Source organism: Curcuma longa, chromosome 3 (genome assembly GCF_044706935.1).
Source record: "Curcuma longa cultivar G26 ecotype Majalengka, Jawa Barat chromosome 3, ITB_CL_G26_1.1, whole genome shotgun sequence".
Classification (NCBI taxonomy): domain Eukaryota; kingdom Viridiplantae; phylum Streptophyta; class Magnoliopsida; order Zingiberales; family Zingiberaceae; genus Curcuma; species Curcuma longa.
In genome coordinates this window covers 21,067,761-21,081,136 of record NC_133863.1, presented here as the reverse complement: position 1 = coordinate 21,081,136, position 13,376 = coordinate 21,067,761, and the positions used below count along the sequence as shown (strand labels likewise).

The following is a 13,376-nucleotide window of genomic DNA, read 5'->3' as shown; positions in this document are numbered from 1 at the left end:
GTGGATGACGGGGAGGGGATCAAGCTTGTTGTTGATGATGTATGGCTTTATTGATTTCTCCTCGAAGATCGAAATATGATTTTGTAGCATGTACATAAAATTGATGGTAAGTGCAAAATGATCTATTCTTCTATGGAGACCACTGCTTAGGAGGTGCTAACGCAGGAGGTGTTGTTGTAGGAAATGCTAGTGCAACAAGAGGTATCGGAGCAGTTCTCTGATTTCAAGCTACCGCCTGTACATCCCTTCTCTGATTTATCCCCTCAAATCTTTCATGGAGCAAATTTTGGAGGAGCCTAGTTGAAGAATGAGTGGGAAACTAGATTGCGGGGAGATAGCGCTGAGCTCTACTTTCAGGCTGCAGCTTAGATCCTTCAACTGAATTCATTCCATTCTTCCTAGCTCGTTGAGCTTCTTCTACATGCACATACTTCTCGGCTTTGTCCAAAAGAGCTTCAAAGCTAGCCGGTGGCTTTTCTATTAATGATATGAAGAAATCACCTTCTAATAATCCCTGTGAAAAAGTGTTAATTAATACATCAGATGTTGCGGAAGGCACCTCCAATGCTATGTAATTAAAGCATTTGATATAATCCATAGCGTTTCCTGACTCTTTTATTTTATCACAAAGAGGCTTAATGTTGTTTTTCTTATGTCGCTCACTACTAGCAAAATGTTGTAAAAATATAGTACTGAACTCTTCAAAAAAATTAATGAAGTTAGAAGGTAGTAGCTAAACTAGCATTAAACAGATCTTGCTAAAGTGGATAAAAAGACTCTATATTTCACACCATCAGAGTACTAATGTAAAACAGAAGCATTTTCAAATCGCCCCAAATGCTCTTCTGGGTCTGTTATTCCTATGTATTCTCTCTATTTGAAACTACCGATATCTACTTGGTAACTCTTCATCTAAAATAGCTTGAGAAAGAAGAGTAATTTGCTGAATTGATCTTCTCATAATATATCCCTGATTTCTTGGAGCCTAAGGAGATGGTACAATAGATTCATGAGACTGTTCCATCCGAGAGGATAATATTCCTAGCATTCCCATAGGAGAGGGATGAGAACTTGTTGTCATTGTAATATCTCATGGACAGTAGTAGCTACAATTTGTTCTATATTTTTTGGTACACTCATAGGCATAGTTTGATCCCTATCAATGGAAGTGATTCTTCCGTCATCAACATGGATATCACTCATCTCTACGTCTCAATTCAATTTCCCACAGAGGGCTCTAAAATATTCCAATCTGAAAATGAGGGTAAGTCAAATCCCTAACAAATCATGGAAGATTGACTTTTAAAGATGATGTGACAATAACTTCTGAAATAAGGAGATGATAGAAAGGAGTCAATTGAAGGAGTCGGCAGAAGAAGTTGAATGAAGAAGTCGACTAAAGGAGTCGGTAGAAAGAGTTGACAGAAGTAGTCGATTGAAGGAAATCAACCACTAAGGAGTCGGTCACAGGGACATAAGCAACCAAAGAGTCAACCATAGGGAAATCAGCTACCAAGAGTTGGCCATAGGAAAATCAGCCACCAAGGAGTCTGCCACAGAGAAATCAGCCACCAAAGAGACGGATCTTCGCTTTTTTCTATAATGAGGGCTGTACTGGGCTATAGCCCAGCCCAGCCCAACTCTCACGAATGCAACGTATTTTAATAAAGGATCCAAAAGCCAACTTTTAATATGGAAGACATGTTCAAGTGTATTGACAGATAAACCCTATTCTCTAGTTCCCCTTTTTTCTAGTTCATTAACATATTCTTTTTTTTTTTTTTGCATTTTTCTCTCTTCTGATTTTGTGATTTCGCATATCTCTCCGACTCCAAGGACAGGGACTACCGTCTACCGGACAAGCGAATCTCAGGTAACCCTTAATCTCTTTTCTTCTCTTTTCTGTCGTTCGCAACTTGCTGAGATCGCCTCCCGCGGCACTGCCGCATCTGCCGGCACGATCGAGTCTCGCGGCCACTGTCGCAGCCGCCGACCGGCTACACTGCCCCGGCTCTCGCGACCACAATTCTTGCGACCGCAGGAGTTGCGGTCGTGGCTCCTGGCCTTTGCTTATAATTTTTTTTTACTGTATTGTTGAAAGAAGATGCTGCCGAGGCTGACGAGAACTAAATTGAAATTATTACTATCTTATTCTCCACTTGAACTTTCCTCAAATAAAAATTATTGTTCACACTCAAGACTTAACCTGTGAACATCTTGTGTGAATTGTGATCTTAGTTTGCAGTCAACATTTTCTTACTTTGGACTTTAACCTTTTATGCTTTTATCTTTTTCCCTCATTGTTAAACAGTTTTATGCCTTTATCTTTTTCACTCGTTGTTTGTTTAACATTATAATTCATTATACTTTGAGCACTATTTATATATTTGAAGCCATTGATTAACTATTACTTATTCATTTATATGACTGTTGTTTTATTACTTATTTAGGGATATTACTTGAACTATTTCAAAATGGAACATCAATCTGCTACAAAGAAAGGAAAGATATCCTCTTTCTTTAAGAAGAGAGATCATCAAACCAGTGAAAACACTTCAATTTCTATCGTTCCGACAATGCAACATCAATCTAATGAAAGTCTTCCAATTTCAACCGTCCAAATTCCTACTATTTCCTCTCCTAGTAACGACCATCACTCATCTTCTACTTGTATTGAACGAGATCCAGGAAAAAGAAAATAGATATGTGAATATCATGTTAATGTACGAGATGAGATAAGACGTTCATATCTAAAGATGGGGCCTTATCAACCAGATATGTTGGAGTATCCAGCTACAAAATTTGGAAGTCAAAATCGTCGATTTCAGAAAAAATGGTTCCAGAAATTTCATTGGTTGGAGTATTCACCTTCAGTGAATAAGGCATATTGCTTTTACTGTTTTCTTTTTTTGAATGAAGTTAATTCGTCTAATATTTCGGCATTGGTCAATGAAGGATTTGACAATTGAAAAAGGATAAATCAAGGAAAAACATGTGCATTTCTTGCACATATTGGTTCTGCAGCCTCTTCGCCTCATACTATGTGCGAGAGAAGGGCTGAAAATTTGATGAAGCCCTCACAACATATTGATAATGTGATGCATGCCCAATCTCAAGAGGAAAAGGAGAAAAATCGTTTGCGTTTGAGGACCTCAATTGTAACTGTTCGCTGGCTAGCACTTCAAGCTTGTGCCTTTAGAGGTAATGATGAGTCTCTATCTTCATCTAATCGTGGAAATTTTCTTGAATTGATAAAGGCTTTTGCAAAAATGAATACAAAAATTGATGAAGTTGTACTTGAGAATGCTCCAAAAAATGCCCAATATACAGCTCCAGAAATTCAGAAAGAGATTTTACATATTATGGCCAATAGAGTATGAAAGATGGTTCGTGAAGAAGTTGGAGATAAATACTTTTGTATTCTTGTTGATGAAGCACGAGATATATCTAAACGAGAGCAAATGGCTATTATCCTGAGGTTTGTGAATAATCATGGAATTTTGACAGAAAGATTTTTTGCCATCAAAAGTGTTAGTGATACTACTTCATTGAATTTGAAAAATGAAATATCGAATGTTCTTGTTCATCATAATCTCCAGGTGAAAAAAATTAGAGGTCAAGGATATGATGGTGCTAGTAATATGCGGGGTGCATGGAATGGACTTCAGGCATTATTTCTCAATGATTGTCCTTATGCATATTATGTCCACTGTTTTGCTCATCGATTACAATTAACATTGGTTTCTGCAGCTAAGGATGTCAATGTTATTTGGGAATTCTTTTCTCATTTGGATAATATTATCAATATTGTCACTTCTTCTACTAAGCGCATTGCTGAGTTACATGCTGCACAAAGAAATGAAATTGAGTATATGTTGGCAATTGGAGAATGTGATTCTGGAAGTGGGGCCAATCAGATTGGTAATTTGCAACGAGCAGGAACTACTCGTTGGAGTTCTCACTATGACTCAGTAAAAAGCTTGATAGGTAAGTACGCTGCAACTTGTAAAGTTTTTGAAGTTCTTAGTGACCATTCTCCAAATGGAAGAGCTAAGGCTGAAGTTCGTGGGATTTACAGAAATATGGCAAGCTTTGAATTTGTGTTCATTTTGCACTTAATGCATAAAATTCTGAGAACAACAGATACTCTTTGTCAGATTCTTCAAAGAAAATCTCAAGATATTTTGACTGCTATTACATTTGTCTCTACTACCAAAACTATCCTCCAAGATCTTAGAGAATGTGGGTGGGAAGAATTTCTTAATGAAGTGAAAGTTTTTTGTTCAAGAAATGAAATTGATGTGCCCGACCTTAATTGTCCATATAAGATCGGTCGTTGCCGTCAGCAAATTACAGTTGAGCATCATTACCACTTTGATGTTTTTAATGCAGCAATAGATTTCATCTTGACTGAGTTAAATACTCGGTTCAATGAGTCATCAGTGGAACTTCTTTCTCTTAGTACAACTTTAGATCCGAAAAATTTATTTGACTCATTTAACAGTGATGATATTTGCAAGCTTGCAATAAAATTTTATCCTGAAGATTTCACAGAGCAAGACATTGTTACTTTGGAGTATGAATTGGTTCATTATAAACTTGACGTGATGAAGAATTTGAAGGTTTCTACACTTGTTGAGTTGTGTCAGCAATTGACTGAGAGTGGGCGATCAAAGGTTTATGTTATGTTGACCAGATTGATTCATCTTGTGTTGACGTTACCTGTTTCTACCGCCACTACTGAGCGAGCCTTTTCAGCAATGAAGCATGTGAAGACGTCACTTCGCAATAAAATGGAGGATGATTTTCTTGAAGATTGCTTGACACTTTATATTGAACGAGATTTAACTAAGGATATAGATGTAGATTCTATTATAGATGAATTTTATGTTTCAAAATCTCGTAGGGCACAACTTTGTTGAATGGTATAGTGTAAATGACTTTTATATTATTATATATATATATATATATATATATATAGATAATAATATATAATTCATTATATTAAGTCAAGCCCCCCCCCTAACTCTAATTTCTGGATCCGTCCCTGTTTCATTATTTTGAGCTTTTCAGAAGCAAATGCCAATTTATGAGGAGCTATATCCATTTGGCATGTTAAAAGGATTACTATTTACATTAGTAGAATGACAATTTTCTTTACTTGACCTGTTTTGCAGTATTAGTTTAATTTTAAAACTTTTGTTGTTTGTTCTTTTTAACAATTTGTGCTCATATAGGTTTATTTATTTTAATGCATGCCAAGAGCTGGCAATGTATCAGAAATGTGAGGATAATAGTTTGGCAAAGAAGCATGACAGTATAAAGGGTCCATTTCATTTCAATCCAGTTATGATTGCTTCAGAATTTCTTTCTACCCTGGTTCTCTTCTAATTGAACTTGAGGCATGGCATGTGTTTTCTGCACAATTTGCTTTCGAGATAAAAGAAACTTTTGCCAAATGCTACTCAGATGATATGCCTTGTCAATAGGAATCCACAGTTTGTTTACATTATCTTACTATTTTTCCATTTTATCCTCTTGTTAGACAAAGAGTTGAGCTAGTGATTGTGGAAGCCAGAGTATTGACCAAGTGTTTCCAGTTGGTGCTGAACAGGCCATTGATTATACAGCTGAGGTAAGGGTATTCTTTATATTCATTTGCGTTTACCATCACTATGTTCCTGTCCAATATATCATGCCATGATGCATTTGCAGGACTTAGAGATTGCAATTAAAAGACAATTTGATGTTGTTCTTGATACCATAGGTGCACCTGAAACTGAGAAGATTGGCATCAATCTTTTGAGGAAAGGTGGACTTTATATGACACTGCAGGTTGACATCTAAGAAATATTTTATTTGAATCTCGGTCATTTTAAACTCCTTTAGACAACACTTTTTCCTGTAGCTCTTGCCTTTATGCTGTCATTTGTATTCAAGTGTATCTCTTTGTAATATTATAGGGTGAAGCAGCTTCCCTGGCAGATCGGTAATCCATACCGATTGGTTTGCCTATGGCTACAGCTAGTTTGCTAAAGAAGCAATTACTCCAATACAGTTATTCTCGTGGAATAGGTACAAAGGCATTCTTCTTTTTCTCATCTAGACACATTTGATTACTAAAGCAATGCCTGAAAGGAAAGGATTACATTTTTATATAGGTTAATTTTGATGCTGTATTCTTGTTAAGTGTATATATCATTGTATTTCTTGTTTGAGATATCATTAAAGGGATTGCTTTATGATCATTAATTCTTCAATGGTCTTGATAACACTGTTTTTTATGCAAATAAACAATGTAATTATAAAACAGATTGGGTGCAACCAACTCCCATCTTCCCTGTTAGAGTCGATAGCCATATTTGTGTACCAGGGCGGATGTTCAGTATGTGATTATTACATCGCTGGGTGTTATCCGTACCCTCTAGGTAGTGTGACAGTCATGGGTTCTGATCTATTTGAGATTGATGTGATGAGTCAGCAAAATAATCATAGTAAAATACTTTCAATCGGCAGGTTGAACGACTTTCTCCAGTTCAAACTTCAATTCAGTAGGGCTTCAATCAGGTTGGTCTTTGGAATGCCGAGTACCATAGAGATCTTCATACAGAGATTTGAAAAGATTTAAGGAAGATGTTAAAAGGGGTCAAGATAAACCTTGATAAAGCTCATCTGTCGACGTTCAAGTTCAAGTCAAACATCGGAAAAAATGAACAATAAGTAGAATAGAGAATCTTGGAATTGCTTGTCAAGATGCTATGATCGGTTACCTTGAAATAAAGGGTGAAAGGATGACCTTAATTCCTAAAAGGCATATCTATTATTTCCTCTCTATTGAGAGACATTCCTTGGTGGTCAGCGTTTTAATAATCATTGTGTCAAATCAAAGTTCCCAATTAGGATGGATCAAATTTAGATGCAACTTGGATAGACTTGATTGGTCTTCTAGTAGGGGCTGACTTGACCTGAGCTTAGTTGGATCTAATTCAAACTCGATTTAATCTGACTTGAGCTCAATTTGAATCAAAATTTGATTGGACTTAACTCGCTCAATTTGACTTGATCAAAATTTGATTGGACTTAACTTCTAGTTTAGCTTCATTGTTGATTTGTCTACGCCACATGATGCTTTCTATCTCTATCATATCATAAGTTTACCCTTTAAATTTAGTGGAAGAAGATCGGAATCTGATTGACTGAGACTATTGTGTTACGTGACTATCATGTTATCGCAGAGCCACCTTACTTCTCCTTGGGATCTTGCAAAAAATACTATCGAGGGGACACCTATCTATCGGGCAACGAAAACCCATTAATGCAGCTAATACTCTGTAGATTGCTTATCAAGCACGCACTTGATTGTCCCACCGCCTATTTAATGCCAATATGTGCATGTCCTGTCAACGGCTGATTTAATCATGGAGATCATGGTGATTGGATCCTGCAGATCACGCCGATGTGATCGGGGAGATCGTGTCGATTAAGCTTGCCACATGCAATGGCTCAGCTGAGTAGTTCGCCCTTTCCTGCTCTGAATTGGACGATGGTAGGCGAAAGTTTGAGGCTTTATTAGGGCATGTAGAGGCTGAGCGTCAGTTCATTTGGCGCCGTCCTCCTTCTCTAACCTTTGGCCTTTCACTTCCCTAGGAATTTGGTGACCAGCCTCAGCTTGTAAGTCCTCCTCCTTGTTCTTTTTTGTTTGAGGCCACGCAGTCAATCTACACCAAGGAAGATAGATCAACTTTAAGAATAGATTAACTTTAAGGTTGACCTTCGAAATTCCTCTTGACCACCAAGATCGAATCCCACAACCAGATTAACATCCCCATCGATCTTCACCATCTTTTTTTATGGTTAGTTGGTCGGAGGTCTTTGATTTGTATCCCCTCGTTCTCTAGCAAGATATTTGAGTATTTTTAAATTTCGCTATAACAATTGACTCTGAATTATAAGATCGTTGAGAACACTAGAAGAAACGAATAACACTTTCATAGCGTTTTTAAATTTTATAAAATACTTATAAATTTTTACGACCAAAATAATGTAAAAATGTGATAGAATAATGAAGAACATAAAAAAAGAGCATATTAATATTTATTTGATTCACAATCATAGATTGTTATTTCAAGGTCCATGATCAAACTGTTTCTGACGAACAATTAACTATATAACTCCCCTTCTTATGAAAGAAAATTTACGATTACAAAAAGTAGGATCAATAACAACGATATCATCCTTATAAAATTAAGTACAAAAAAAATTATCGAAGATTTCTTGTGCAGTTCTTCGGCGTTACAATGATATTCCTGGTTGATGTTTCACGTGCAGACGGTCATCACTTATCTGTAGAATGATGCTCCAAGGGGTCTCTCTCGAGGAATTCTTTTATTAGGCTTTTTGAGAGCCTGGAAGTCTTTCCAGACGCCTTCATGTTGTCCACCGATCCACCATCGATGTTGCTGACTCAGCATATCTAGACGCCTGTATCCGTTTTCGAGCGTCTCTATACTGACGTGGAGGTTCTGGATGAACTTTGATTGTACAACTCCTTATCCAGATCCAGAGCACCAGGAACCAATTTGGGCACCTGAAAGATGAGGTGTCCTGACCACTGAGACTATGTCACCTCACTACTTCGCTGGTTCTGTTCCGTTGACGTCCAGTCGCTTGAAATCCTATTCGGGCGTTTAGAGTCTGATCATCTGGATCTAGATAAGGACATCCGGAACACAAAGTTTCAACCCCTCCTTTCCTGTATTATAAGTTAGCACAAAATCAAAAACTAATAGGAAAGTTAACAGTTTAACAACTGTTTTGGTATTGACTTCGGATTTTCAATGAAATCCTAAGTCAAATCGACGTCTATTATTCCCTTATCGAGAACGCACCTTCACCCACTCCACTTGGGAAAATTTACCTGTTTGTCAACCAAATCCTCCAGACTTGTTGGATTACTGTTTAACCTCGATCCTTGGCCTTCAGGATTTCTTGCTAAACATCTGGTCTACCTGACCTGCCTAGACTTTCACTGCTAGATATCTGATCCACCTGGCCTACCTAGATTTCTACTGCTAGACATCTGATCCTCCTAACCTACCTAGACTTCCATCTGGTGCACTTGATCCATCAAGTCTTCCTATCTAGTCCTTCAGACCAGGATTTTTCACCTAACCCTCTAAGTTAGGTCTGCCTAGCCTCTAGCCAGGACTTTTACTGTCTAGTATCCACTAGGACTTGCTTGTGCCTAACTAGGACTTTCCTATACTATCTGCACACTTAGATCAACTCATTAGTAAACACCACACATTTAACTTGAACCTGTTGTCATTATCAAAACTAAGATTTGATCATCTGGTGTTTCCTGCACCAACAATCTCTCCCTTTTTGATTATGACAATCCAAGTTCTAAGTTAAGAAAAAATATTAATATTGAAAGAAAACAACTGATTTATGCATGTAATTAAATATGTTAAAGTAACATATAACAATAATACTCCCCCTATTTTAAGGACTTCCTCTGAATTTGTATTTGGGTAAAATCAACTTTTGAAATTTTATTCTCTCCCCCTGAATTTGATATGATTTAGTTTTGATCAACTTGATACAAAACCATTCAAGTCCTTTTTAATTTTTTTAAAAAAATTGATACTTCAATTTTAAGAAAATCATTTTGATCTTTAATTTTTAAGAAAATATTTTGATTTTAAAGTTGAACTTATATATATCTCCCTCTTTGACATAATCAAAAATAAGTATAAAAAAATATAGGTAAAAAAAATTTAGACAAAAAAATCTTCTCTTTGAGCATATGTCCAACTTAGGATTTAGCTAACTATCAAAGAATAGTATATTTACCTAGTTAGTCAAGTTTAAGTATATCATTCCTAATTAGTTTATGCTAAGTAGGAATATTTAACTTGATCCATAATTTATGTTTATAGTACAAGTTTTAGTTCGATGCACAGATTTAAGCATCTAGAACTTAGGCTAGAACTTTATGCATTTTACACCATTCTAGATTTCACAATACACAATCAAGTTATCTAATGTGTTTTATAAGATGTTTAACCTAGATCTATAGGTTCATAATCTCTAGGGAAGAAATCTAGACCAAAGCTAAAATATTTCTTTTTACTGTTGAAATTAAATTTTGAAACTAAGTTTTTCAAAAGAAATTAAAATAAACCTTTTAAAACAATTTTGAAAAATTAAATAATAATAGATTTGAAAAAACTATAATACTAAAGCACATGCATAATTAAAGCGAGTATAACTAAAGTACTGAAATTAAAAACTGTAATACTAGTAAAATGAATATTCAACAAAGTCAGTACAAGTCAAAATAGAATAAAAATTAGGTCTACTGAGGATGTGACTGAGGATGACCTATGCTCCAAGGTCTGAACATGTCCATCAGCTCAGTGTTTCTAGTTTTATTCCTCTCCTTCTAACTCTCGAACTGACTGATCATAGATCAATGTAGACTATGAACTAACTTCTCAAGTCTAATCATTCTCTGCTCCAGGAGTGATGGGAGGTGGAGGTGGCACTACAACAAATTTGTTATAGTGTGTTGTTAATAATGATTTTTATGGCGCACCTAATATGTGCGCTGCGGATAATATGTTATATTTTTACAATTAACAGCGCACAAATAACAGTGCGTTACGAATATTATTTTTCGCAGCGTGCAAAAATTATATGTTGTTAAAAGGGGTTAAAAAATATCATTAACAGCGTGCGTAGATATACGCTGTTAAAAGAAAACAATTAAAAAAAATTAATTGATTTTTCCCAACCCTGATTTTCCCAGCCCGTCGCCCGCTCATTTAGGTTTTCCCAGCCCGTTGTTTTCCCCTCCCGCTTCTACCGAGTGTTGCCCGCTCGTTTAGGTTTTCCCAGCCGCTATTTTCCCCTCCCGTTGCTATTACCGAGTTCTTCCCCGACGACGATCGACCGCGCTCGCCCGCGAGATTCCCTCCCTCTCCGTTCCTCTCCACACCCTCTCCGCTCCTCTTCGCCCGCCCTCTCCGGCAGCCCGCTCTAGCCGCCCTCTCCAGCCGCCCTCTCCGCCCGACCTCTCCATTTCCCCCGCCTTCTCTGTTCCTGATCGAGCTCGGCTTCTCCTTCCTCTCCACCGTCGCAGCTCCCCCTCCGTCCGTGCTCGTGCTCGCGCCGGTCAGTCCGTGCTCGCCACTCGCCGTTCGCCCTGAGTCCATGCTCGCCACTCGCCATTTGCCCTGAGTTCGTCCTCCTCCGGCCGTCCGTTGCAAGCTCCTCTCTAATACCGTGTCCATTCTCCTCAGTCCTATTTCCTCCTCCTACAGCAACAATCAAAGGTATAAATTAACTGTTGATTTCGTGTTTTAGGGATTTGATTACGTGTTTTAGGGTTTTTGCATGTTGTTGATTTTATGCTGTTAATTTTAGGATTCTGATTTTGTGTTCTAGGGTTTGCCATGTTGATTTTAGGCTGTTAATGTTAGGGTGATGATTTTGTATTTTATGGTTGTAATTTCGTTGTTAATTGGTTCTCTGTTTTTACTGATTTGAGAGTGCTGTTATGACTTAAGATATATGGATACATGTAACATAAAATTGACCAGAAGTTAGTTACAAGATTAATCAGCTGAAACATTCCTAGTTATGGACACTTGTTCTTAGGGGAAAAAAAGATTCTTGGTCCAAATTCCAGTCAGACTAATTTTGCTGCCTTTAATTAGTTGACAAATCTAATCCACCATTTTTGTAAGGGTATTGGGCATAACTAGACATTCAATTTTATCTGAAGAGCAAATATTTCACCTTCTTGCAGGTATATTGTTTGGTTCAGAAGTATACTGAAAGATGCATAAACATCAACCAAAATTTGTTTTTCATAGATATTAAAATATTAAGATGACTGGGCTGAAAATCCATGTCAAAGTTTAGGCAGTTGTTACAATATTCTGTATGATAGCTTTGAAAATTTCGTTTGAACTCTCTTAATATTCAGTCTATAGAAATACACAAGAGAGTTGGAGCATTTGCTGTAGCATTGGAAACAGTTAACAAGTGTCTCTCAGATGCAATCTGCGCCATTTCACGAGGAAAGTTAGGTGGTGATAGTCAAGCTGCTAGTCTGATTCATTCAGGCAATGATATATTGGAGAGCTACAGGATTTCTTCTGATGCCATGTTATACATATATAAACTGTGTCACTGACTTGTTTAATGGGGGCAGTGCTTCTACTTGTAATTGTATTTGTTTAATGTTTCATTATTTTATTTATTGATTTTCTCTTTTAACAGCAAACATCTAACTTTTCTAATCTTGTGTTTGTAGCCTCTAAGAAAGGGAACCTATTTCTGAACAGCAAACTGTGTTACGGGAGCTTGAAGCTATTCTGCAAGTGCATAAGCTAGCTAGAGCTGGCCAGCACATGGATGCTTTGTGGGAGATTATCAAAATCCCATTCCTCCCGTTAAATCCTTTGGTACTTAATGCTTTTCCAACATCATCTTGATGCTTATTGTTTGTTTCCACAATTGACATCCTTGTTGATTTATTATTGGAACACGCCATAGCTGTATCTCACATGCAACAGCTTTCATTATGTGGGATTTTGTATGTTTGTTCGGTTTTGTATGTTTGTTTAGAATAATCATGTGGCATTTTGTTTGCTCGATTGGCTAGCATTATGTGGCAATATGTAAGAAATTGTTCTGCCTTATTTCTTTTGTATTAGACTAACAATAACTAATTTGTTTGTAAAATTAGGTTGCTAGTGGTGGTATTGGTAGCGATATTGGAAATTATATTAGTGCAGATAGCAATGTTGCAGCTCAGATAACTATCTTAACACAATATTATACTTTTGTTTATTATTTATAGCATGCTCTATTATATAATTTGTTTAATCATTAATTACTTTTTATTGTTATATAGTCAAAACTAAAGAAGGTGAGTGCTGGAGATATCAGTGTTAATGCTAAATGTAAGCTGCTTCATTGGTCTGTTGATGGAGCTGTTGTAGAAGGTTGAATTGCATCCAAGGATCCAAAAGCAAAAATACATCATGTTCCTCTTGGTGGATCTTATTGGAAAGTTTGGATTGATAGAGTCTTTGTGGAGAAGGTGGAGCTAATTCGACCAAACGAAGAGATATTTTTTCTTGAGGATGCAATAGGAAGCACAGTCGTTTGGGCATCAATGTTTATAGTTTTGTCTGACTGATATAGATTTGATCATATACTGTTTGTAGTAAAGATAAATTTTTGTTTGGATTGTTTTATCTAACTAAATGTAGATGATTATCTCTAATATATATGCACATTGTTTGAGCTCTAATTTGTATGTGGTATTTGTATATTGGATTATAAATATTATAGCTTTG

General features: G+C 36.7%; 1 protein-coding gene across 1 annotated transcript; it reads left to right on the top strand.

The window, feature by feature from the left end:
• The first annotated feature begins 3,383 nt into the window (after nucleotides 1–3,383).
• On the top strand, nucleotides 3,384–11,244 carry LOC141823867 (uncharacterized). The gene is made up of 5 exons (XM_074711076.1): nucleotides 3,384–4,862; nucleotides 5,579–5,635; nucleotides 5,716–5,835; nucleotides 5,964–5,989; nucleotides 10,893–11,244. Exons 1-5 carry the CDS (start codon nucleotides 3,384–3,386, stop codon nucleotides 11,242–11,244), a joined length of 2,034 nt encoding a protein of 677 aa, XP_074567177.1.
• Nucleotides 11,245–13,376: the final 2,132 nt, after the last annotated feature.

What these genes read in the sequence shown, in the direction of transcription:
- LOC141823867 (XM_074711076.1), top strand. Translation starts at nt 3,384, where the DNA reads ATGGTTCGTGAAGAAGTTGGAGATAAATACTTTTGTATTCTTGTTGAT. An exon ending in ATTTAACTAAGGATATAGAT is followed by an intron (nt 4,863 to 5,578) that starts GTAGATTCTATT and finishes TGTGGAAGCCAG; the next exon opens with AGTATTGACCAAGTGTTTCC. An exon ending in GCAGCTTCCCTGGCAGATCG is followed by an intron (nt 5,990 to 10,892) that starts GTAATCCATACC and finishes CCGCTCGTTTAG; the next exon opens with GTTTTCCCAGCCGCTATTTT.